Raw genomic sequence first — 22778 nt, 5'->3', positions numbered from 1 at the left:
GAAACAGTCCTCTTTGGATTTAGGGTTCTCACGGAAGGGCTTGACGATGATGATGGTCACGTAGACTTCTGCCTTTTAATCCGTCCATCATTGTTAGAGCATCATGAAGCTTTGAGTAGGTGGAGGTGGCGCAGGCCACCACCACAAAGAAACCGGAAAAAGAAACAGAAAAGAGAGTAGGGGTACGGATTTTAGAGCCACCATGAATAGTTATTTTGAGGAAATTGAACATACAGAGTATCAGGATTAAGTTAAATAAAGATTTAAATGAAGTTATAAAAAGGCCATGTTAAAGTAATGTGTTTTCAGCAGTGTTTTAAAGTGCTCTACTGTATCAGCCTGGCGAATTCCTATTGGCAGGCTATTCCAGATTTTAGGTGCATAACAGCAGAAGGCCACCTCACCACTTCTTTTAAGTTTTGTTCTTGGAATTCTAAGGAGACACTCATTTGAGGATCTGAGGTTACGATTTGGAATATAAGGTGTCAGGCATTCCGATATACAGTATAAGATGGAGCGAGATTATTTAAGGCTTTATAAACCATAAGCAGAATTTTAAAGTCAATTCTGAATGACACAGGTAACCAGTGTAGTGACATCAAAACTGGAGAAATGTGTTCGGATTTTCTTTTCCTAGTTAGGATTCTAGCAGCTGCATTCTGCACTAGTTGCAAAAGATTTATGTCTTTTTTTGGGTAGTCCTGAGAGGAGTGCGTTACAGTAATCTAGTCGACTGAAAACAAACGCGTGAACTAATTTCTCAGCATCTTTCAGTGATATAAGCGGTCTAACTTTACTTATGTTTCTTAAGTGAAAAAATGCTGTCCTAATGATCTGATTAATATGTGATTTAAAATTCAGATTACAGTCAACAATCACCCCTAAGCTTTTTACCTCCGTCTTGACTTTTAATCCTAATGTATCCAGTTTATTTCTAATAGCCTCATTGTATCCATTATTGCTGATCACTAAAATTTCAGTTTTCTCTTTATTTAACTTGAGAAAATTACTATTCATCCATTCTGAGATACAAGTCAGACATTGTGTTAGTGAATCAATAGAATCGGGGTCATCAGGTGCTATTGATAAGTACAGCTGTGTGTCATCAGCATAGCTGTGGTAGCTCACGTTGTGCCCTGAGATAATCTGTAAGGAATGTTTCTAGCATCTTGTGGAATCCATGCCATGAAGAATTCAGGCTGTTTTGAGAGCAAAAGGATGTCCTATCCAGTGTCAGTATAGTGTTGTTAATAATTACCTCAGTGAGAGTATATTTTCTTGTTAAAAGAATTGACAGTGAGGTCCAGTTTTTTGAGGCCAAGTAATGTCAAGTGAATTGTCCACTGTGCCAGAATCAATAAAGGCGGCACTAGAGAAACTTTCACCACCTTGAAAAACCAACACACTTACAAAAAACTGGAGTTAAAATAATGAGCCATGCCAGCTTTGCTCAATAAAAACACCTTTTCACTGGCACATTAGTCACTACAGCTGGAAAAGTGGCTTTAAGCTTAGGCTATTGTCACTTTTCCTCTCATCTTTTACAAATGTTGTATAGCTATGCTAATGAAGGTTGTTCAGGTCAGATTGGTTTTCTAGATTACTTATGCTGTGGGTAATAACTCCATTGCCAAAAAGACACACCCTGGATATCTGTACACAGAGGAGTAACTAGAATATAATGAGCCATTGTATAAAAAATAAATTAGCCCCCTCCGTGCCACCATGTAAAGTTAAATTAAATCCAATTAAAAGTAACTGCCACCAATGAGATAGCTCAAGCATTTAAGATACATGAAAGGTCAGTAGTCATAATTAAGCTTTATGGAGTTGTGGGAATGACAACACCATTAACCTTTTGATTCCAAGGTCAAGTAGGTTAGCATGTTAAAAATAAAGCCTTTGGAACAACAACCATACAGTCACCATGGGACCCCAAGTCTCACAGGCCTTGGTGCAACTGCCACACTTGCGGTGCCTAAAGTTACATCACCAGGCCATATAAATCATGGACGCCACAGGGCCAGGCCAGTATAATAATATTAATAAGATCTACGGGGACTTTCCTCAAATCAAATCAGATTTGATTTCTCAAATAATTATGTACACAGTACAGTATGCAGTGAAATGCTTAATTGCTAAACTCCAAGACTGTGCATTAAAGAAGAATTTAAAATGACAATAAATACATGAGTCTATAAAATATCAAAAATCAATATGTACAATTACATCAGTAGAATGTATTATATTAATATTTAGAAATATGTAATAAATAACTTACTTAATATAGAAGAATTATCAATAGGGCATCATGTAACTTCAGGCACTGTCTTCATTTAGGATGCAGATGGACTGTAGACAGAAGCTTCTCCTCAGTCTCTCTGAATTGGTCTTCAGGCAGCCATGGCGTTTCCCCGTCCGTAGCACAGAGAAGAGGCCGTTGTTGGGATGGCTGGTATATAATATATAATAAAACTCTAAGATCTGTGTGTGTGTGTCACTTCTTCAGGACAATTTGGCTTTGGTGTGATTGGTCAGTCTAACTTTGCTTTTGTGACTGAGAGAGGAAGTATGAGACGCATGAGGAGGAGTAAAGGAGTAGGAGGCACACTGATGGTCTCCTTCAAAGAAGGGAGGTATAAAAGCTGACAGGAGGTGAGCAAAAGACACCTCAGAATGACAAAGTCTCAGAGTCTAAGAAGCAGGCTTTACGAGAAGGTGCTCAGGGGAGGGAATTCTGGAGAAGAGAGTGTTAGATATGCAAGGAAACAGAGGAAAGGTGCTGAAGGTACATGTGGGGCAAGATATATCAAATATTTTTAAATTTATTTTATAACCCGTCTTTTTTATTTTATGTTTAATTAAAAACAAATAGCAATCCCTATAATCAAATCAAACTTAAAATAACAAAAATTCAACTCCCATCCAAAAGAAAGAAAGAGAGGAGAGCCTGCCAACAAAGCAAATCTTTGAAGTAGCAAGGAAGGAAGAGTATCCTTTACCCTGATATAGAAACTTATTTTAAAATATTATTGATTAGATCCTGACATATTTTTAAAAAGGTTTGAACAGATCCTCTAAGTGAGAATTTGATTTTTTCCAGTTTTGAATAGTACAGTATAGGACATCATTTACCCACTAATTTAAAAGTGGTGGGATGGGATTCTTCCAGCTGAGCAAAATAAGTTTATTTGCTAGTAGTGAAGTAAAGGCAATTACGATTTGTTTGTCCTTCTCCACTTTAAGCCCATCTGGAAGTCCATGAAACACAGCTGTTAATTGGATTAGGAGGGATTGTGACACCAAGGCTATCTGAGAGACATTCAAATATTTTTGTCCAAAACAATGTTAATTTGGTGCAGGTCCAAAACACAGGGCCCAATGAGGCTGGAGCTCGATTGCAACGTTCACAGATTGATTCTTGCACTGGAAACATCTTTGACAGATAATGTGACGAGTCACTAATAATTTTCTTTGCTCTGGACCAAGATTGTTTAATGTGGATATCCTGGACGTTAGAAGGTGTACATCCAATCAGGTGCTCAGCTGACTGCACCGCATGCTACAGAGCCGTATGCTGTTTCCAAAACAAGTGGTGATAACTCCTGTCACAGTATTTTAAATGGTTCTTTAGTATTTGGGAGGGCAGTCTACAAGCCCTGATGCTTCTGAAGTGGTAAGGGCATGGTTGTGCCTTCTTCACCAAAGTTTCCAGAGAACCAGGTCAGGTCATCTATGCTGTAGACACTGAAAGTGACCAGAGTGCTGTTAATACTGAGAGAGGCGGTAGTGCCTCTGTTGTTTTCTCTTACAGTCCACAATCATCTCCTCTGTCTTGCTCACATTCAGGAGTAGAGTGTTGTCCTGACACCAGTGTGATAGACTCTCTGCACTTCAGGTGAGCTTGCTCATTGTTTTAAGAGATCAGGCCTACCACAGTTTTGTCATCAGATAGACTCTCTGCACTTCAGGTGAGCCTGCTCATTGCTTTTAGAGATCAGGCCTACCACAGTTGTGTCATCAGCAAACTTGACAATGATGTTAGAGTCATGTACAACTGTGCAGCCATATGTGTAGAGGGAGTAAGATACAGAATACAGCCCTGTGGAGCCCCCTGTGTTGTCAGTGAGGGATGATGATGATGAGGTGTGGCCACCCACTCAAAGCACCTGCGGTCTACCTGTCAGGAAGTTAAAAATCCCCTGTGTGTGAGCTTGGTGACAAGTTTACAGGGGATTATTTGTTAAGTGCAGAATGATAGTTTATAAATAACATTCACACATAACTCCCCTGCGGTGGGCTGGCGCCCTGCCCAGGGTTTGTTTCCTGCCTTGCGCCCTGTGTTGGCTGGGATTGGCTCTAGAAGACCTCCATGACCCTGTAGTTGGGATATAGCGGGTTGGATAATGGATGGATGGATGGACATAACTCCCTCTCCTGTTGTCCAGGTGGGCCAGTACTGAATTTGAGATCATTTGTTGTTACTCTGCATCACTTAATGCACTGTTCGCTCAGTAAAAACATTGACAAGGTTAAGGATGTCAACTCCTTGGCTGCCTCCAGCGTATCATCAAAATGGCTCAGAGAATTACTGTCACTCAGCTACCATCACTGGAAGATCTTTTCACTACCCGCTGCAGCAGAAAAGCAAAGAACATTTGTAAAGATCCAACCCTGCCCGGCCATAACATTTTTACTCCTCTGCCCTCTGGTAGGCACTTCAGAGCCCTGCATGCCCACATTACTAGGCTGAAGAACAGCTTTTACTCCAAAGCAATTAGTCTATTAAATGCACATCGGTCACTGCCCCTTCCTATAACAGAGACCACCTCTGATTGAACTGAACTTCAACATTCATGCGTTACACTTATACATGATCCATTTAGAACTTATGACCATTGCATTGACTGTAATCTTCACTGTGACTTCATTTGTTGTTTATTTATGTATGCTTATATGTTTACCTTTACTTTTACTTTGTGTATACAGTGGAGTCCAAAAATGTATGCACACTTCAACAAAAGAAATGCCTGTAATAATGTTGCAATATTGAATTTATACTGGCATCAAGGGATTCATTTAAGTCAATTTTGACTTCTACATTTACAACAGGCGCTCAAAATGGTTACCATGAGCGTCCACACACTTCTTATTACGGCAAAGTACTGCTTGAACAATGTTGGCCAAAGTGTCCAGTGAGACTGTTGCGCATGCTGTTTTCACTTTCTTCTCGAAGTGTGGTCATTTTTTGCCCCCCTCCGTATTTGGAGCTGTCAATAGTAACTGTGATTCTCATAGTTTAATGTTTACTTAATTGTCTACTCTTATATACTTTTATCTAAGGCACCTGTAGGCTTTCTCCAAATTATATTTCACGGCTGCAGTGGGTTGGCATCCTGCCCAGGATTGGTTCCTGCCTTGTGCCCTGTGTTGGCTGGGATTGGCTCCAGCAGACCCCTGTGACCCTGTGTTCGGATTCAGCGGGTTGGAAAATGGATGGATGGATGTATTGTACAGTGACAATAAAGGTATCTTGCATCTTTACCTCAATAAACTTGGTACTGCCAATATCCAAAGTTCTACCCCTAGTATACAGAAAACTATGAAGAACTCGGTTATGTTTTGAAAGTTTATACTTTCCATTTGATGCAGATGAAGTTGAATCTCAGTAAATGTAAAGTATTACACATAAGACGTAAAAATGTTAGGTTTGAATACACAATGGGAGGTCTGCTAATGGAGAGTACACCTCATGAGAAGGACTTAGGAGTTGTAGTGGACTCTACGCTATCAACTTCCAGGTAGAGTTCAGAAGCCATTAAGAAGGTAACCAGAATGTCAGGTGTGGAGTACAAGTCCAAGGAGGTTCTTCTCAAGCTTTATAACACACTGGTGAGGCCTCGTCTGGAGTACTGTGTGCAGTTTTGGTCTCCAGGCTACAAAAAGGACATAGCAGCGCTAGAAAAGGTCCAGAGATGAGCGACTAGGCTGATTCTAGGACAACAGAGGATGAGTCATGAGGAAAGATTAAAAGAGCTGAGCTTTTTCAGTTTAAGCAAAAGAAGATTAAAAGGTGACATGATTGAAGTGTTTAAAATTGTGAATGGAATTAGTCCAGTGGATCAAGACTATTATTTTAAAATGAGTTCATCAAGAACACGGGAACACAGTTGGAAACTTGTTAAGGGTAAATTTCGCACAAACATTAAGGAAGTTTGTCTTTACACAGAGAACCATAGACACTTAGAATAAGCTACCAAAGTAAAGGGGTAGACAGTAAGACTTTCAAAACTAGACTTGATGTTTTTTTAGAAGAATTAAGTGGATAGGACTGGCGAGCTATGTTGGGCTGAATGGCCTGTTCTCATCTAGATTGTTCTGTTCTAATGTTCAGTCTATTTATCAGTGGTCAGAGAGATTGTCTAATGTGTTAGATTATATTTATGCTTGCTCTATTAGAGAAACTGTTCTCCAGTTGACCTTGACTTACCTAGCATAGGTGACAATGTCCTCACTGCTGCTACTCCAACATCTTTCTAAACTGGGCAGCTTTGGTTTGCTCCCACATACCCGATTAGCTTTACTAGTAAATCTCATGTGATCCTTATGAATGAATGTGTGTGTGCCTGCAGGGACTGTGACATGGGATGGTGTGGTATCCTGTTTAGGGTGCCATGCACCGTTGTGATCCTGAAACACCTACATTGCTGGACGGATGTAAAGAATGGAGCGACTTTCCTTTCTTTCCATTTCTGTAATTGCTATGCCCTATATAATCAAATACGGTACATCCATACAGAATAAACCTGTTGTTCTAATTAGTTTTCGATTAGGCACAGAAATGCGGTCACTACAAGTAAAACAAACACCGTTCAACTCTGTATACCCTTTTTATCAGGAAAGAATCCATTATGCCTCAGATAGGCAAATTAACTGAAACCCGCACTCGAAACGATTAAGGAAGCCGCGCGTCAGGATGACACACTGTAGCAGCTGACAAGAACTGAAGACAGCAGCGAATGCGGATTCACCGTTAAAAAAAAAAATCACACACTGAGGATGCACCGACAGTGAGTGAATGAATTAGAAACTGAATTGGATTAAGAAGAATGCAGCGAGGCCGGCTGTGTACGTAGCTCGCCGTGCCTTAGGCGCTTGCAGATTTCCCGCAGGTTACGATTCTCGACCAACGCAAATCTATGGGTCGAGGTGTCTCGTTGGCAGGGCGAAGATGCTCGAGCGCCTCGGTTCCAGTTATTGCGATCACGTTTCTCAGTCTTGCAACGCCGCCTTCTGAGAGAAGCACTTGAATGAGCGCCGGTGCTGAAGAAGACCCTCGGCGAAGGTGTCAGTCGCAGGAAAATCCCAAAATCATGCAGCAAAAGCAGAGAGGAAAAGATGTGAGTGGAAGCACCGAGGAGCGGAGATAACGGGGACAGAGGGCCACGTGAAATTCTAGCCCGACGCGGCGCCTCATGTGCTGAATGTTGCTGTCTTTGGACTCGCCGGCTTGCTGCCTTGAAGCGGTGCAGGAGATCTTGGACACGCCACTGAGAGGGATCGGGGCTGCCTCGCTGGTCCGGCGGAGGCTTGCCGACTTGTCGACGCTGCAGAGGACTGTCGAGTTGCGCGCGGAATGGGCTGCGCCCCCAGTATTCACGTCTCTCAGAGCGGGGTGATCTACTGCAGGGACTCGGACGAGTCCAACTCCCCGCACCAAACCACCACTATCTCCCAGGGCACCGCAGCTACTCTACATGGCCTCTTCATTAAGACCGACGCCGCCGAGTCCATCCCGTCAGTGCTGGCTTACCAGAGCCGGCACACCCGCACCAACTCCCGCCGAGAACGCAGGGACAACAGCGGGGGACAGTGCTGCATCGAGGCCGAGACCCAGACCAGTCACACCAGTGTTAAGGTACGGGGGGCACCATAGCGGGCTTACTTAAATCGATTAATAAAATAAAAACAATAAAAAAAAGCGTGATGGCAATGATGATGAGGTGCCATGCACACAGGTGAACGACAGCAAGTGGCTGGGAATTCGAGCGTTTTTATGGGGGGTGAGGGGGGTTGCTGCACGGTCACACCTGCGGTGAGTTTAGCACGAGTTATCATAGTCTCTACTCAGACACTAGTATATATTATTTTTAACGTTTACTAAATGTGTAGGGATGTACGTATTTATTTTAAGGATGTATTAATTTCAAGTACTGCATATGTAATGCGTATACACAGTTGATGTTGAGTCCCAATAACCGTGATGCCAAGGGCATATATAGATACATGATGCATATTCATACACAAATATGCCTATGCATACACACGTATATTATTCAATGCATATGTACATTATACGGACATCCTGAGCAGGCCTTCTTTAATAAGAGCCTTCTCTGTGTAAATGGTGGAGGGTACTCTGGAGGTGAGTCCTGTCCGTGAGTCATGCACAAATAGCAGTGCAAGATACTCCTATCCTATACAGTACACTGCACCCATACACGGACATACATATCAGCGTTGATCTCCCAACCATGTGCCCCGTGTTCAGGGAAAAAATGTGAGCATTGGAAAGCAATTGATTGCATGTATTTGCACACACACAGTACTTTTGTAATCTGCTCTTTCCTTGTCAGATCTGTGAGCCAAGGTTTAATCCTCGAAACTCCTCATGTAAATCAGGAACGATCCCTGAGCAGGTCTTCAGCTAATTTGGAGTCACCGGCCCAACTTAACAGGATCATTTTATTTGAGTAAGAATGATTTATATGAGCAAGTTTAAGGGTGTGCCCTGAGATTATCTGGGCACAGAATGATGCCACCTCTCTGTAATCCTATAAACTGTTACTTAGCTGACACCTTCATGCAAGGCAACGTACAACATTTAAGAGATGCATTTGGTTGTGTTGATTTTTTCCAGGGCGGCATGGCGGCGCAGTGGTAGCACTGCTACCTCACAGTAAGGAGACTTGGGTCTTCCCTGCGTGGAGTTTGCATGTTCTCCCCATGTCTGCATGGGTTTCCTCCCAATGTTCAAAGACATGCAGGTTAGGTGCATTGGTGATTCTAAATTGTCCCTAGTGTGTGCTTGGTGTGTGTGTGTGTGTACCCTGTGGTGGGCTGGTGCCCTACCCAGGGTTTGTTTCCTGCCTTGCGCCCTGTGTTGGCTGGTATTGGCTCCAGCAGACCCCCGTGACCCTGTATTAGGATATAGTGGGTTGGATACTGACTGACTGACTGATTTTTTCCAATTAGAGAACAAGTAGGTGAAGTGACTATTTACTGATAGAGCGTCAGTAGTGGGATTTGAAGCCACAACTTTAGGATTTGAATTCCAAAGCATTAACCACTACACTAGCTGCATATCTGTCTATCTAACAATCAGATTTTATATATCCAGGGTCACTCACACCGTTTAGACTCGCAGTGTTTCCCAAACTCGGTCCTGGGGACCCCCTGTGGCTGCAGGTTTTTGTTCTAACCGGATTCTTAATCAGTGACAACACCTGATAACACTGATTTCATTTAATTAGCTGGTATTTTTTTTTCTTTTATTCGACATTGAGAAAAGCACAGCAGCATGATTTTTACATTTATAAGACATTTATAAATATTTGTGCTTTTGCTATAGATTTAAATGCTTAACTCTCTTTTGTTAATTTCATTATACTTTGCCCTTTCTCTGTGCAGTTTTTCCCCATTCGTTGTATCTTAATAATGACAATTTAAAATAAGCAGATCAGACACCCAGGCAAACAACACTGAATAATCAAAGGCTACAACTACTTTAGAGTCAGACCCACTAATTAGTAAATAATGGATTAATTAAACAATTAGAACACCTAGAAAAGTAGAATGAAAATTAAGATGAAAATACTGTTAAAAAGAAAACAAAAAACATTCCTATATAACTACTTGGTACATTTTAATATTTTTTTTTCGCAAACTTAGTTTTCTAATTTCTATATTAGTTCCCTAAACACAGAACTTGGGAAATATCAGTTCACTTAATTAGCCCAGGAGTTCAATTAAAAAAAGAAGCTGGTTGGATCAAAAACCTGCAGCCACAGGGGTCCCCAGGACCGAGTTTGGGAAACACTGGTTTAGAGTCACCAATCAGCTTAACAGACATAACTTTCATTCCAGCCTCTTTCTTAATTCATAACCATTTACTGCTTTCTAATTGAACAGACATCTTTTGCTTAAATTTTAATTGCCTCACTTGTTACGATTCAGAACTTTCAGTTTTTTCTTTTTAACTTAACTACAGCCATCAGATGACAGGCTAACTTAGGGGTCTCAGGCTATGTCCACACTACTAAAAACACAGACATTATCCTCTGTTCATTCTCATTTATCTGATATTCAATGGAGATGGGTAGATCAATATTTCTTAAAATACCTTCATTTTTTGTTTTTCAGATATGTTATTGAGACAAATTGTACGATGCACGCATACTATAGGCCTAAATGCAGTAAAGTCGTTTAGTCATCATTTGGCTCACTTTTCAAGGTTTTAATTTTTTGGGTCACTGGTTATCTATCTATCTATTTTTATATAGTGCCTTGTAATCTATCTATCTGGTTTTAAAAATATCATTCCATGCCACGGACGCTCACACTACCTATTTAGTTACACCAATTAGCCTTATAGACACACCATTGAGATGTGAGAGGAAACAATTTAATGTGGAGAAAAATGGAGCTGCATTCTATACTCTGATGGGTATGGTGGCCACACACATACCACCATGTAATCCTTATTGTTAATATTTTGAAATATAACAGTAGTGTTTATTGTGAAGACCTGTTACTACTGCTGACTTTTAGTTCTTGGAATTCATAGAAAGGCTAGACAGCTGCCTTTTTGGTGTTTGCATGTAATCTGTTTTTACTCAGGGTGCTCTGATTTCATCGGGTTTTCTCAAAGACAAATATTTAAGGTTAATTGAGAGATCTGTCTTGGTCTGGAGTGAGTGAATGTGGCCATTGATTGACTGGCACACCGTCTGTAATTAGAGTTAGCCTTGTGCCTGATTCTAGTTGAATAGGCTTTGGTCCTCCCCACACCTAAAATACATTGAGCAGATGGATAGAGTTTATTATAAAATATTTTCAGATTAATACATATCATGTTCTTATGTAAGCCTTTAAATGAAAGTTTAATTATGTAATTAAATCGCTTAGATCTTTCCCTTATTTACTTGCACACCCCAGTAGTGGGTCATAGGACACAGAGCTTTTTCTGGAACCAGGAGCCAACCCTGGATGAAGTGTCTGTCAGTCAGTCAATGGGCACACGTACACACATCCTACACTCATTCATACAGGGCTATTTAATAAAACATACATATCTTTGGGAGAAAAACCAAGGTACCCAGAGTGCAACCACATAGATGGGGGAGAATATGTAGAGTTGAAGATGAGCCTAGGATTTAAACTCGGACTCTAATGCTAATGGCAACCACTGCACTACCCATGTTTATAAAATGTAATCACTGCAGTTTGTTAAGAAAGCTGATTTCTGCTTAATATCTTATTACATATAATAGGTTTAAACTCATTTGTAGGAATATTCTTTGCTGTGATTCAAGGGTGTTTCCCAGCACAAGTGAATGAAATATCTATGTGAAGTTTTGTGGCCAATGTGGGCATTTCACTTTCCTCAAGGAAGAAGGGTGAAAAGGAATGAGGGTCCCAAAAGGCATACTGCTTAGGGCCCCAAAAGATCTAGAAATGGCTACTTCAAATCACATACAGTGGTGTGAAAAACTATTTGCCCCCTTCCCGATTTCTTATTCTTTTGCATGTTTGTCACACAAAATGTTTCTGATCATCAAACACATTTAACCATTAGTCAAATATAACACAAGTAAACACAAAATACAGTTTTTAAATGATGGTTTTTATTATTTAGGGAGAAAAAAAATCCAAACCTACATGGCCCTGTGTGAAAAGTAATTGCCCCTTGTTAAAAATAACCTAACTGTGGTGTATCACACCTGAGTTCAATTTCCGTAGCCACCCCCAGGCCTGATTACTGCCACACCTGTTTCAATCAAGAAATCACTTAAATAGGAGCTGCCTGACACAGAGAAGTAGACCAAAAGCACCTCAAAAGCTAGACATCATGCCAAGATCCAAAGAAATTCAGGAACAAATGAGAACAGAAGTAATTGAGATCTATCAGTCCGGTAAAGGTTATAAAGTCATTTCTAAAGCTTTGGGACTCCAGCGAACCACAGTGAGAGCCATTATCCACAAATGGCAAAAACATGCAACAGTGGTGAACCTTCCCAGGAGTGGCCGGCCGACCAAAATTACCCCAAGAGCGCAGAGACGACTCATCCGAGAGGTCACAAAAGACCCCAGGACAACGTCTAAAGAACTGCAGGCCTCACTTGCCTCAATTAAGGTCAGTGTTCACGACTCCACCATAAGAAAGAGACTGGGCAAAAACGGCCTGCATGGCAGATTTCCAAGACGCAAACCACTGTTAAGCAAAAGAACATTAGGGCTCGTCTCAGTTTTGCTAAGAAACATCTCAATGATTGCCAAGACTTTTGGGAAAATACCTTGTGGACTGATGAGACAAAAGTTGAACTTTTTGGAAGGCAAATGTCCCGTTACATCTGGCATAAAAGGAACACAGCATTTCAGAAAAAGAACATCATATCAACAGTAAAATATGGTGGTGGTAGTGTGATGGTCTGGGGTTGTTTTGCTGCTTCAGGACCTGGAAGGCTTGCTGTGATAGATGGAACTATGAATTCTACTGTCTACCAAAAAATCCTGAAGGAGAATGTCCGGTCATCTGTTCATCAACTCAAGCTGAAGCGATCTTGGTTGCTGCAACAGGACAATGACCCAGAACACACCAGCAAATCCACCTCTGAATGGCTGAAGAAAATACAAAATGAAGACTTTGGAGTGGCCTAGTCAAAGTCCTGACCTGAATCCAATTGAGATGCTATGGCATGACCTTAAAAAGGCGGTTCATGCTAGAAAACCCTCAAATAAAGCTGAATTACAACAATTCTGCAAAGATGAGTGGGCCAAAATTCCTCCAGAGCGCTGTAAAAGACTCATTGCAAGTTATCGCAAACGCTTGATTGCAGTTATTGCTGCTAAGGGTGGCCCAACCAGTTATTAGGTTCAGGGGGCAATTACTTTTTCACACAGGGCCATGTAGGTTTGTTTTTTTTTTCTCCTTTTCTCTTTTTTTTAAAAACCATCATTTAAAAACTGCATTTTGTGTTTACTTGTGTTATATTTGACTAATGGTTAAATGTTTTGATGATCAGAAACATTTTGTGTGACAAACATGCAAAAGAATAAGAAATCAGGAAGGGGGCAAATAGTTTTTCACACCACTGTACATATGAGACTATACTGGTGAATGTGTAGCTCTGGTGAAGTTGGCTTTAAATAAATGTATTTATCAGGATGTACAATCATTCTCTAGGTAAAACCATCCAATTTTTTCTTGTACCGTACTTGTGGACTTTTCTCTAACTTGAACAGTCTAGTAACAATCACACAATTGATAACAAATATATTTCAGAATGTTCTAAATTATAGGAAGAAAGAAATATCTTATTTAATGAAGTTTAATTGTGGTGTTATTCATTATATGGTGTAGCAGGTGTCTTACCGTCAGTGCTAGAGAGCTGCCCTGGTTTCAGGTGTTTCTTTCAACCCGATTGCTTGAGCAGAACTTGAAGTTGTGATGGGAAAATGAAGCCTCATGAAGCTTTGAGGCTTTGTTTCTATTTGTGTCTAAAAAGATTCGAAGCTTTGAAGCCTCAGCCTGAGGTCAAGGTGAGCTCTCAAGAGCGCAAGTGAAGCAGCACTCACTGTTTCAGTCTCATGTCACCAGTAAAAAGTCAGAATAGTCTCTGTTCATTTAATTTTGCTAAGGTCCTTGTCCATTTATACTAACTAACTGTTAGTCGCCGTCTGTCACCAAAGCTCTTCAAATCTCTCACAACCCAACATTGTTGAATGAGAATGATGCATTTTGTATAGGCTACCTATTAATTTAGCACCAAAGCTGTCAAACCAATAAAGCGCGCTGTGAAGCACTGATGACGTTTGAAGCTTCAAACGTCACGGGTCACGTGACAGTGGTGTTTTGACAACAGGCTCTGATGCAGTGATTCGACTCACTACACTTCAGATTGACTGACACAAGTTTTGGTATCGTTTTCCCATCTCTAACCTGAAGTCAATGACAAAACTTGTTTAACTTCGTTGTGTTTAAGTGCTTCAGTCAGCCACATCAGGTCATTCTTTTACTGTAGATTTTTCTTGCTTAGAATACCAAGCAAATGATTGTGTACTAGAGCAAACTAATAATTATCTGTCCTTAACTTTTTCCGCTTTCATTTCTTTACAAACGTTTTATTAACACTAATGCATCATGATGAACACACACATAGGTGTAAATGTGTCAAAGTTAGATGATGAACTGCTAGTTCCATTGTCGTTTGCATCATGTTGTTAATTGTCACCTGCCTCTGAAAACAAGCAATTAATGGCAGTGAGTGCAGCTGTTTAAGAGCAAAAAAAGCAATTAAGGGATGGGAATCTTAAGATGCCAGTTAATGAAAATGAAGCGAAAAAATGTTGCTTCAGTAGTAATTGCTCCAGCAGCCATAATTGGCTTCTAATTAAGAAAATGGATGGTACCAAAAACCTGTAGCCACTGTGGCTTTCCAGATCTGACCTGAGGACCCCTGTTGTATGCTGTGTTTAACTTAGGGTTCTGTAAACTAATTAACCTCATATGGTGGTTCTGTTTTCTGAATGGGGTTAATTATGTTGAAAGGTTTAAGAAATACTACTGTTTCAGCCAACTATTGGTTCTCTAGATCAGTGGTTCTCAATCTCGGTCCTGGGACCCCCTGTGGCTGCAGGTTTTTGTTCCAAGCAACGACTGTTTTTAATTGGACTGCTAGCCTCATGAAGTGATCTGTTACTACCCGGTTTCAGTATTTTGGAGTCAATGTAAAAACTACTTTTTAATAATATTTTAGTCCTGATTTTCATTGTTCTTCTCCAGGTTTTCTGGTTATTTAATCCATCATTTACTAATTCGTGGATCTGACTTTAAAGTAGTTGCAGCCTTTCATCGTTCAGTGCTGTTTTCCCACTTGTCTGTTCTGCTTCTTTCTACTGTAATTGTCATCATTAGGATTCAACGAAAGAAGCAAACTACGCAGAAAATGGTCAAAATAATAGAAAAAAATTAGTTAAGCATTTAAAGATATTGAAAAAACAGAAATACTTCTAAATATTCCTTAAATGTAAAAATCATACTATTGTGCTTTTCTGAATGTAGAATAAAGGAAGAGATAAACGTCCAGCTAATGAGATCAATTATGATCACTGATTGTGAGTCTGGTTGCATCAAAAGCCTGTAGCCACAGAGGGTCCCCAGGACTGAGTCTGAGAGCCCCTGCTGTAGATTATTATTCTGCTTGTAGATGTACGCCCTAGAGCTGTCCAGAAGTGCACCACAGTGCTGTCATTTTACAGTAAATGGAGTTTTTCATGTCTTGCTTCCATCATTGCTCATTAGAGTTGACCTCTTGAGCAAAGATCTTGTCATAATGCTAAAACCTGGACCGGCCCATGCTGTCATGAGTGCTTTGTAAAGCAGTTTAGACCAATGTATATCCCCATTTACAACCTAGAGTATGCACTCATACTGTATTTGCCATTTGCTGTAGACCACAATTCCATTATCATAGCAGAGTGAAACGCATGATTTTTTCTGAATGCTGCTTCTAATTTACAATACACCCTGTTAACTACCACTATCAATGACATGTTCAGCAGTCTAGCATTTTATTTCTGATTAATATTTTATGAACAAATTAAGTATTTAACAATTGGCTGCCACCAGTTATAGCCTGTCTCCATTATATCTGTTCAGAACAGTTAGACGATTCATATTTATGATCCATGTCTACTGTTTGAAGTACAAGACCTGAAAAAGAAAATAATGTGGAAATTGCGGGAATTGATAGTGTTTCTCAGGCTAGTATTCCATATTCGATTCTGTCATATTTCATTTATAATTGCTTTTCAATCATACATATTCAAAATGTGGCGACGCAGTTGGTGCAGGTGTCTTGTAGCTCCAGGAGATCGGACTTGAATCCTGGCTCACTCACTGTCAGTATGGCGTTTTCAGGTTCTCCCATTGTCTGTGTTGTTTTTTGGTTTTTTTTTTCTTGGTTTAATTTGGTTTATTCATTCTAGGTTATTTGACAACGCTAAATTGACCTGTGTGAATATCGGTTTGTTTCCTTTCTAACACTTGACGTTTTCAGTTTTGGTTCCAGCACTTTATGACCCTGTAAATGGAGCAAATGGATTCAGGAATTGACAGATGGGTAAAGAATTAACACACATGTTTTATTTTATCAGTCCAACCATTCCTGAGTCTCTGTAATCCAGTTATCGAATTCATAATCTGAAAAGACACAAAAGAGGGACCAACCCTGGATGGGCCACCAGTCCATTGCAGGGGACACTTATTCATCCACCCATCCATCCATCCATTTTCTAACCCGCTGAATCTGAATACAGGGTCACGGGGGTCTGCTGGAGCCAATCCCAGCCAACACAGGGCACAAGGCAGGAACCAATCCTGGGCAGGGTGCCAACCCACCACAGGACACACACAAACACACCCACACACCAAGCACACACTAGGGCCAATTTAGAATCGCCAATCCACCTAACCTGCATGTCTTTGGATTGTGGGAGGAAACCGGAGTGCCCGGAGGAAACCCACGCAGACACGGGAGAACATGCAAACTCCACGCAGGGAGGGCCCGGGAAGCGAACCCGGGTCTCCTAACTGCGAGGCAATAGGAATATCTGTCCATGAATTCATTAATTGCTGAACTAAAATAAGATGAAAACTCCACACCACAAAGATCTAAATGCAGGACTTACCACTGCTCTACCATTTGCCATATACATTTTCAAAAATGTATTTATGATAAATTGCAAAATTATTTTTCAAAATTCTGCAAGCTAGCTTTTTTTTATTGTCAAGTTTTGTATACAAAAACAATTTGTTTTCTATCCTGTTATTTTTGCAACAATGGTGGCTTGACAGGAAACAATTCTGGATGGGGCTGCTAGTCCATTACCAGGCACATCAAGTTTGGTTTATTTGTTTATATTACTATCCATCCATTCATTATCCAACCCGCTATATCCTAACTACAGGGTCACGGGAGTCTGCTGGAGCCAATCCCAGCCAACAAAGGGTTCAAGGCAGAAAACAAACCCTAGGCAGGGCACCAGCCCACCGCAGTATATTACTATGTCATTTCAATTTATTCTAAAACTAACAGGTGCTAACCAATTAAAATGGGTTGAAATCTAAGTAATCAACGTAGTGATCAGTGTTAACCTTTGCAGTGCACCATGTGATAAAAATCTCTCTTATATGCCTTTTGGTATAAGATTAATAAAAGCAGTGTTAATATTTGTGATGTGCCAACTATTGGAATAACAAATGCAATGCATTTTACTATTAAAAATGTTTGTGATGGACACATCCAGACAGACACAAAGATTCAATTATTAAGGTGGATGAATAATCATAAACGGCAGCATCATAACACACACATATACTGTAATAGTGCAAGGGCACTAGATTTAATTCCAGGCTGGGCTTTCTTCTGAATGCAGATTTTATGCACGCTTAGTGACTACAAGGATATTCCCTGAAATGTCATGTTTCTTCCCACAGTTTCTGGTTGCCTCAGTGTGACTATGTTTGTGTGGCCTCTAAAAGACTGTCAGATTACATAAGCAGGGTTAAAAAAGTTAGGATGAATGCTAATGGGTCGCATAACCATCTTGAATTTACCACATCTTGGTGGACCATTTGCCAAATTGTAGAAGCACAATGAAGCAGAGCCACAAGTCATTTAATATGTGCTGCTCATGAAATATAATCCTAAAAGCTGTACCGTGTTCATAACCTTGCTGGATCAAAAATATGCTGATATAAGCAGATGTATGCAATATAATCCATCTGATCAACCTGCCGTTTTAATTTTACTGTGTAGTCAGCTAACTGATTTTCTCCTATTAAAGTGCTGTCAACGTAAAGCCAGATTTCAGTTATTTGTGTTAAAAAACCAGTTAGGTGGGTCCCATTATTTTAGGCATTCAGCACGATTATTGACTCCAGAGGTGCCAAGCTACTTATATGTCTAGGTTTTTAATTGAATCCTTGCATGTTAGTGAAGTATGTAAAATGATGTTTTATTTTTCAATTGCTGTGTAAAATTCTTAGAAACAGCTAATGACTAGAATGTATGAAAATATAAGGAGGCGATTTAAGGAGAATAGGCTACTTCAAAATTGTCTATTCATTTTATGTTTTTAAAACAATATCACTTTGAGACTTGAAACACCCCCAGGGTTCTACTTATCATCTCTGTATTTAGAATTACAGACTTTTAAGGAATAACTTACTGTGTGTGGCTTGTTATTTTGTAATCACGGCCTGTTTACAGTGTCGAAAAGGAAAATCATGTTGTGTCACAATGGATAATGGAATGAAGCATGTGAAGCCACAACAAAGCAGTGATAACAGAACATCTTTAAAAGTCAGTTTGATAGATTGAAAACAGTTTACAAATGATTTTAATTTGAATACATGGAGCCATGCAAACGTTTTGGCATCCTCAGTCTAGAATACAGCCATCTGACCACCTCACCAAATCAAATATGGTCTGTGGTCCGTTAGAACATTAGAACTTTAGAAAACCTTTGGACAGGAACAGACTGTTCAGCGGAACAAAGCTCACCAGTCCTATCCATGGAATTCCTCCAAAACAACATTAAGTCAAGCTTTCAATGTCCCTAAAGTTCTACTGTCCACCACACTACTTGGTAACTTTTTCCATTGGTCTCTAGTTCTCAGTGTGAAGAAAAATGTCCTAACTTTTGGGTGAAATTTACCCTTAACAACTTTCTACTTGTGTTCCTGTGTTCTTGATGAACTCATTTGAAAGTAGCAGTCTCGATCCACTTTACTGTATCCTTTCATAATTTTAAACACCTCATTCATGTCACCTGTTAATCTCCATTTCCTCAAACTGAAAAGGTTCAGCTCCTTCAATCCTTCATCAAAATGCATCCTCTGTAGTCCAGGAATCAGCCTAGTCATTCTTTCCTGGACTTTTTCTAGTGCTGCTATGTTTTTTTTGGAGCCCAGAGACAGAAACTGTCCCACAGAGTACTCCAGATGAGGCCTTGCTAGTGTGTTATAAAGCTTGAGCATAACCTTCTTTGTCTTGTACTTGTACATCATGCTATATCCTCTTTAATAAAACCCCTGTGTGTATCCAGGTGTCAGTGTGTGTGTGTCTTCTGGTGAAGGGCGCATACGCAGGGCACGGTGCGATGCACACGGCACCGTGGACGCACACACACTGGGAGCTGGGCACACAGTGAATGGCATAGCCGCGCCGCGCATGATAAGCAAATAAAGGACATCATTGCTAAGGAGAGTGCTGATTGGGTAGTTGCGGCCACACACATAAAATTCTTTGCTGGGGAGATGCCACACATACTGCCCCGCGCATGTTTACTAACTAACTATCTACTAACAACGTGCCACCCAAAAAAAAAGGACACGTCAAGTAGGACAAAAGACACACACACTCAAATCGTATATAAGCAACATCTCCTGGAAGAACAGTCAGCTCAGCAAGTAAACATCAACAAAAGAAAGGCTGAAAGACAAAGAAAAATACGAGCAAATAGATCGATTGTAAAAAAGAAAATGAGCGTCAGAATATTCCCCATATTGATTTGGCTCCATCCTCTACTAATTCACCCTTTACCATAAGAAGGCGACAATTTCCAGTTACATTAGCCTTTGCCATAACAATTAATAAAGCTCAAGGGCAAACCTTAGAAAATGTTGGCATTTACTTGCCGGAACCAGTATTCAGCCACGGTCAGTTATATGTTGCATTATCAAGAGTTAGAAGTTTTACAGATGTTGTTGTCAAGGTTGTAGATGGTCCTGAACAAGACAAACTGTTGCCAAACTCAGACAGAGTGTTTACAAAAAATGTTTTCTATAATGAAATTTTATAGAAAAATTTCATGAGGTAAAAAATAAAAACTTTTTCCTAAATATCTTCTTCAGATATTGTGTATTACAGATTGTTACAAAGTTTTACACTAAGGCAATATTAATTATACTTACTGTATTGTCATATACGTTTCTAATTTATTTTTAATATTATTTTACTTTAGGCTTCTTGCAAAAATATTTTTAACAAAAAAAAAAATTAAGACAACAAACAGAATGAGGTCAAGGTCCCTTGCCATTTAATATAAACTGTTCCTACTAATGTTTATGCACTACTGTTCTAGCGGCCGTTATTGTAACGGGCTTAATGTCTAGTAAAGTAATATTCTGTTAGCCTTCTTAATGGCTTCTAACACTGCTTGGAAGTTAAGAGTTACAAGTCCACTATGACTCTTAGGTCACTCTCATAAGGGTACTTTCAATTTTCAGACCTCCCATTATGTATTCAAATCTAATATTTTTACTTTCTATGTATAATATCTTACATTTACTTACAATAAATTGAATTTGCCACAAATCTGCCCAAGCCTCTCTGTAATGCCAATCCATCTTGCTTGGTATCATCTACAAACTTAACCAGCTTGTTACTTATATTCCTATCCAAATCATTTATATATATTAAAAGTAGCAGTTACTGTAGTCGCTGACCCCTGCTGAACACCACTCTTAACATCAGCCAATTCTGATAGGGTTTCTTGCACCATAAACCTCTGATTTCTCTGTTTGAACCAATTCTGCATCCATGTATTCACTACACCCTGAACTTCCTCTTCTTTTAGTTTGATTCCCATCCTCTCATGTGGCACCTTATCAACTGATTTCTGAAAGTTAAGATAAATAATATTGTACGCACCAGTCTGAGCATATCCTTTTGATGCTTTCTCCTAGAATTCCAGCATGTTAGTAAAATATGATCCCTAACACACCTGTTTTTGCCATGTACTGCTCAGTCTGTTCCTTAATAATTCCTTCTATTACTTTACCTGTGATGCACGTTAAGCTTACTGGCCTATAGTTATTTGGATCTGCCTCATCACTCCTTTTACATAATGAAATAATGTTTGTTATTTTCCAGTTCTTATAAATTCCCCAGTGTGTTGTGACTCTTGAAAAATATGCATCAAGGGCTTAAAAGTGTACTCACTAACTTGTTATGAACTCTGGGATAAATGTTATCTGGTTCCAGTGATTTCTTAGATTTCAGCCTATTTAACTCTTTTAGGGCTGATGTCGACTTTTGTCAAAAGGAGGAATTTACAGTGGCAATCAACTGTAAACGGTGACAAAACCAAACTATGTTTTAGTTGGACTCTCGTTGCTAGAAGGAAAGTTAGCTTCATTGGTTTGACCGAAATTTCCGGCGCTCGTGTGAGTAGTAAGGTGCAGGCAACGGCAAAAATGGTACTGACGTAATGGTGAGAGATCAAAGCGAATGGATAAAGCAAAATACTCCGTGGACAACGTTTTGCCTATTATCTCTGAACTGGACTATGAGTTGTTAGACTCCAATTTTGATACAAGAGATCGAAAACAAACGTGAGGTTCCAGCTTCAGTTGAATGGTCCCCAGCTTATCGTGGTGCTGACAATGTTCATCAGGTAGGACTGCCACTTAACAATGGTAAGAGGTAGAAACCAGATTGCAATGCACTGCGACTGTGGCCAGCCACGCAAAGACAGCCTGGCAGCAAGCCTGATGCACATTCTTGGCAAACTGGCAGCCACAGCATGCGGCAACAGACGTTTTATGTTGGTTTCTGGGTGAAACCATTGCTTTTCATAAACTATGTTTTTTGGAAAAAAAAAAAATTCAGCCCTCAAAGAGTTAATCTAAGCAGCACTTCTCCCTCTACAATTTCTAAATCACGCAGTACCTTCTTAGTGCTCCCTGTTATTGCTGGAAAGTTGTAAAACTTTAGAAAAGGTTTAGAGTGTTTGCCATTTCACACAGTTGTAAGCATATGGTATTATTTTAAAGGAAAATATACCAACTTAGAATAACTAAATAAAAAAAAATAGAATACTCATTGGTCATGAAGTAAAGTAACTAGAGAGGGACTGTTCAGTATTAAGTGGATATTAAGAGATGGAGTGCACATTATGAATGAAAGCAAGTGCATTTGATTAAAAGCATCAGAAAGAACGGCAGGTGAGAGTGTCATTTAGCCCATAGGGGCTCAGCCACTGCTGGCCAGTTACTTTCCATTAATTTTCAGTATTCTAGTTCGGATGGAGTGAAGAAAAAAAACTTTAGCAATTAACAGATGCCTGCAATGTATTTTTTAGTAGTGGCTGCTTCATGTAAGTAAATATATAATAGCATTCCATATAAACAATGCAATTAAGTCAGCATTTTAGCTTTTTAATGTTATTTCCAGACAGAAAAATATGCTACCTTTCAGCAATTGTTAATGGTTTCTTACCTTGGAAGTGCAGACTTCAAATTAGTATTGTAGATAGTTTTACTGTTTCCTTTTGCCTCGTTTTAGTAATTCAATACAAACTGTGACTTTGACAGATGTTAGGAGTTATACTCACCAAATCAACAAGCTATTTAAAGGGGCAGGCTCAGGTAAGGATCAGATTCTAGACCCCCTGGAGGTCATAGTGAAGGTCAGGTGAGGTTGGGGAGC

At 39.8% G+C, this 22778-nt stretch overlaps 1 protein-coding gene across 1 annotated transcript in view; it reads left to right on the top strand.

Annotated features, from left to right (window-relative positions):
* The first annotated feature begins 7063 nt into the window (after nucleotides 1–7063).
* pde8b (phosphodiesterase 8B) overlaps nucleotides 7064–22778 on the top strand; it is a 348478-nt gene continuing 332763 nt past the window's right edge. The window contains exon 1 of the mRNA XM_039758399.1: nucleotides 7064–7918. Within this exon, the coding sequence (XP_039614333.1) occupies nucleotides 7637–7918 (282 nt within the window). The 5' untranslated portion in view covers nucleotides 7064–7636. The remainder of the gene's footprint in view (nucleotides 7919–22778) is intronic.

The sequence above is a fragment of the Polypterus senegalus genome, chromosome 7, assembly GCF_016835505.1.
Source record: "Polypterus senegalus isolate Bchr_013 chromosome 7, ASM1683550v1, whole genome shotgun sequence".
NCBI classification, from domain to species: domain Eukaryota; kingdom Metazoa; phylum Chordata; class Cladistia; order Polypteriformes; family Polypteridae; genus Polypterus; species Polypterus senegalus.
The sequence above is the reverse complement of the archived record's forward strand: the minus strand, read 5'-3'. Positions and strand labels throughout refer to the sequence as shown.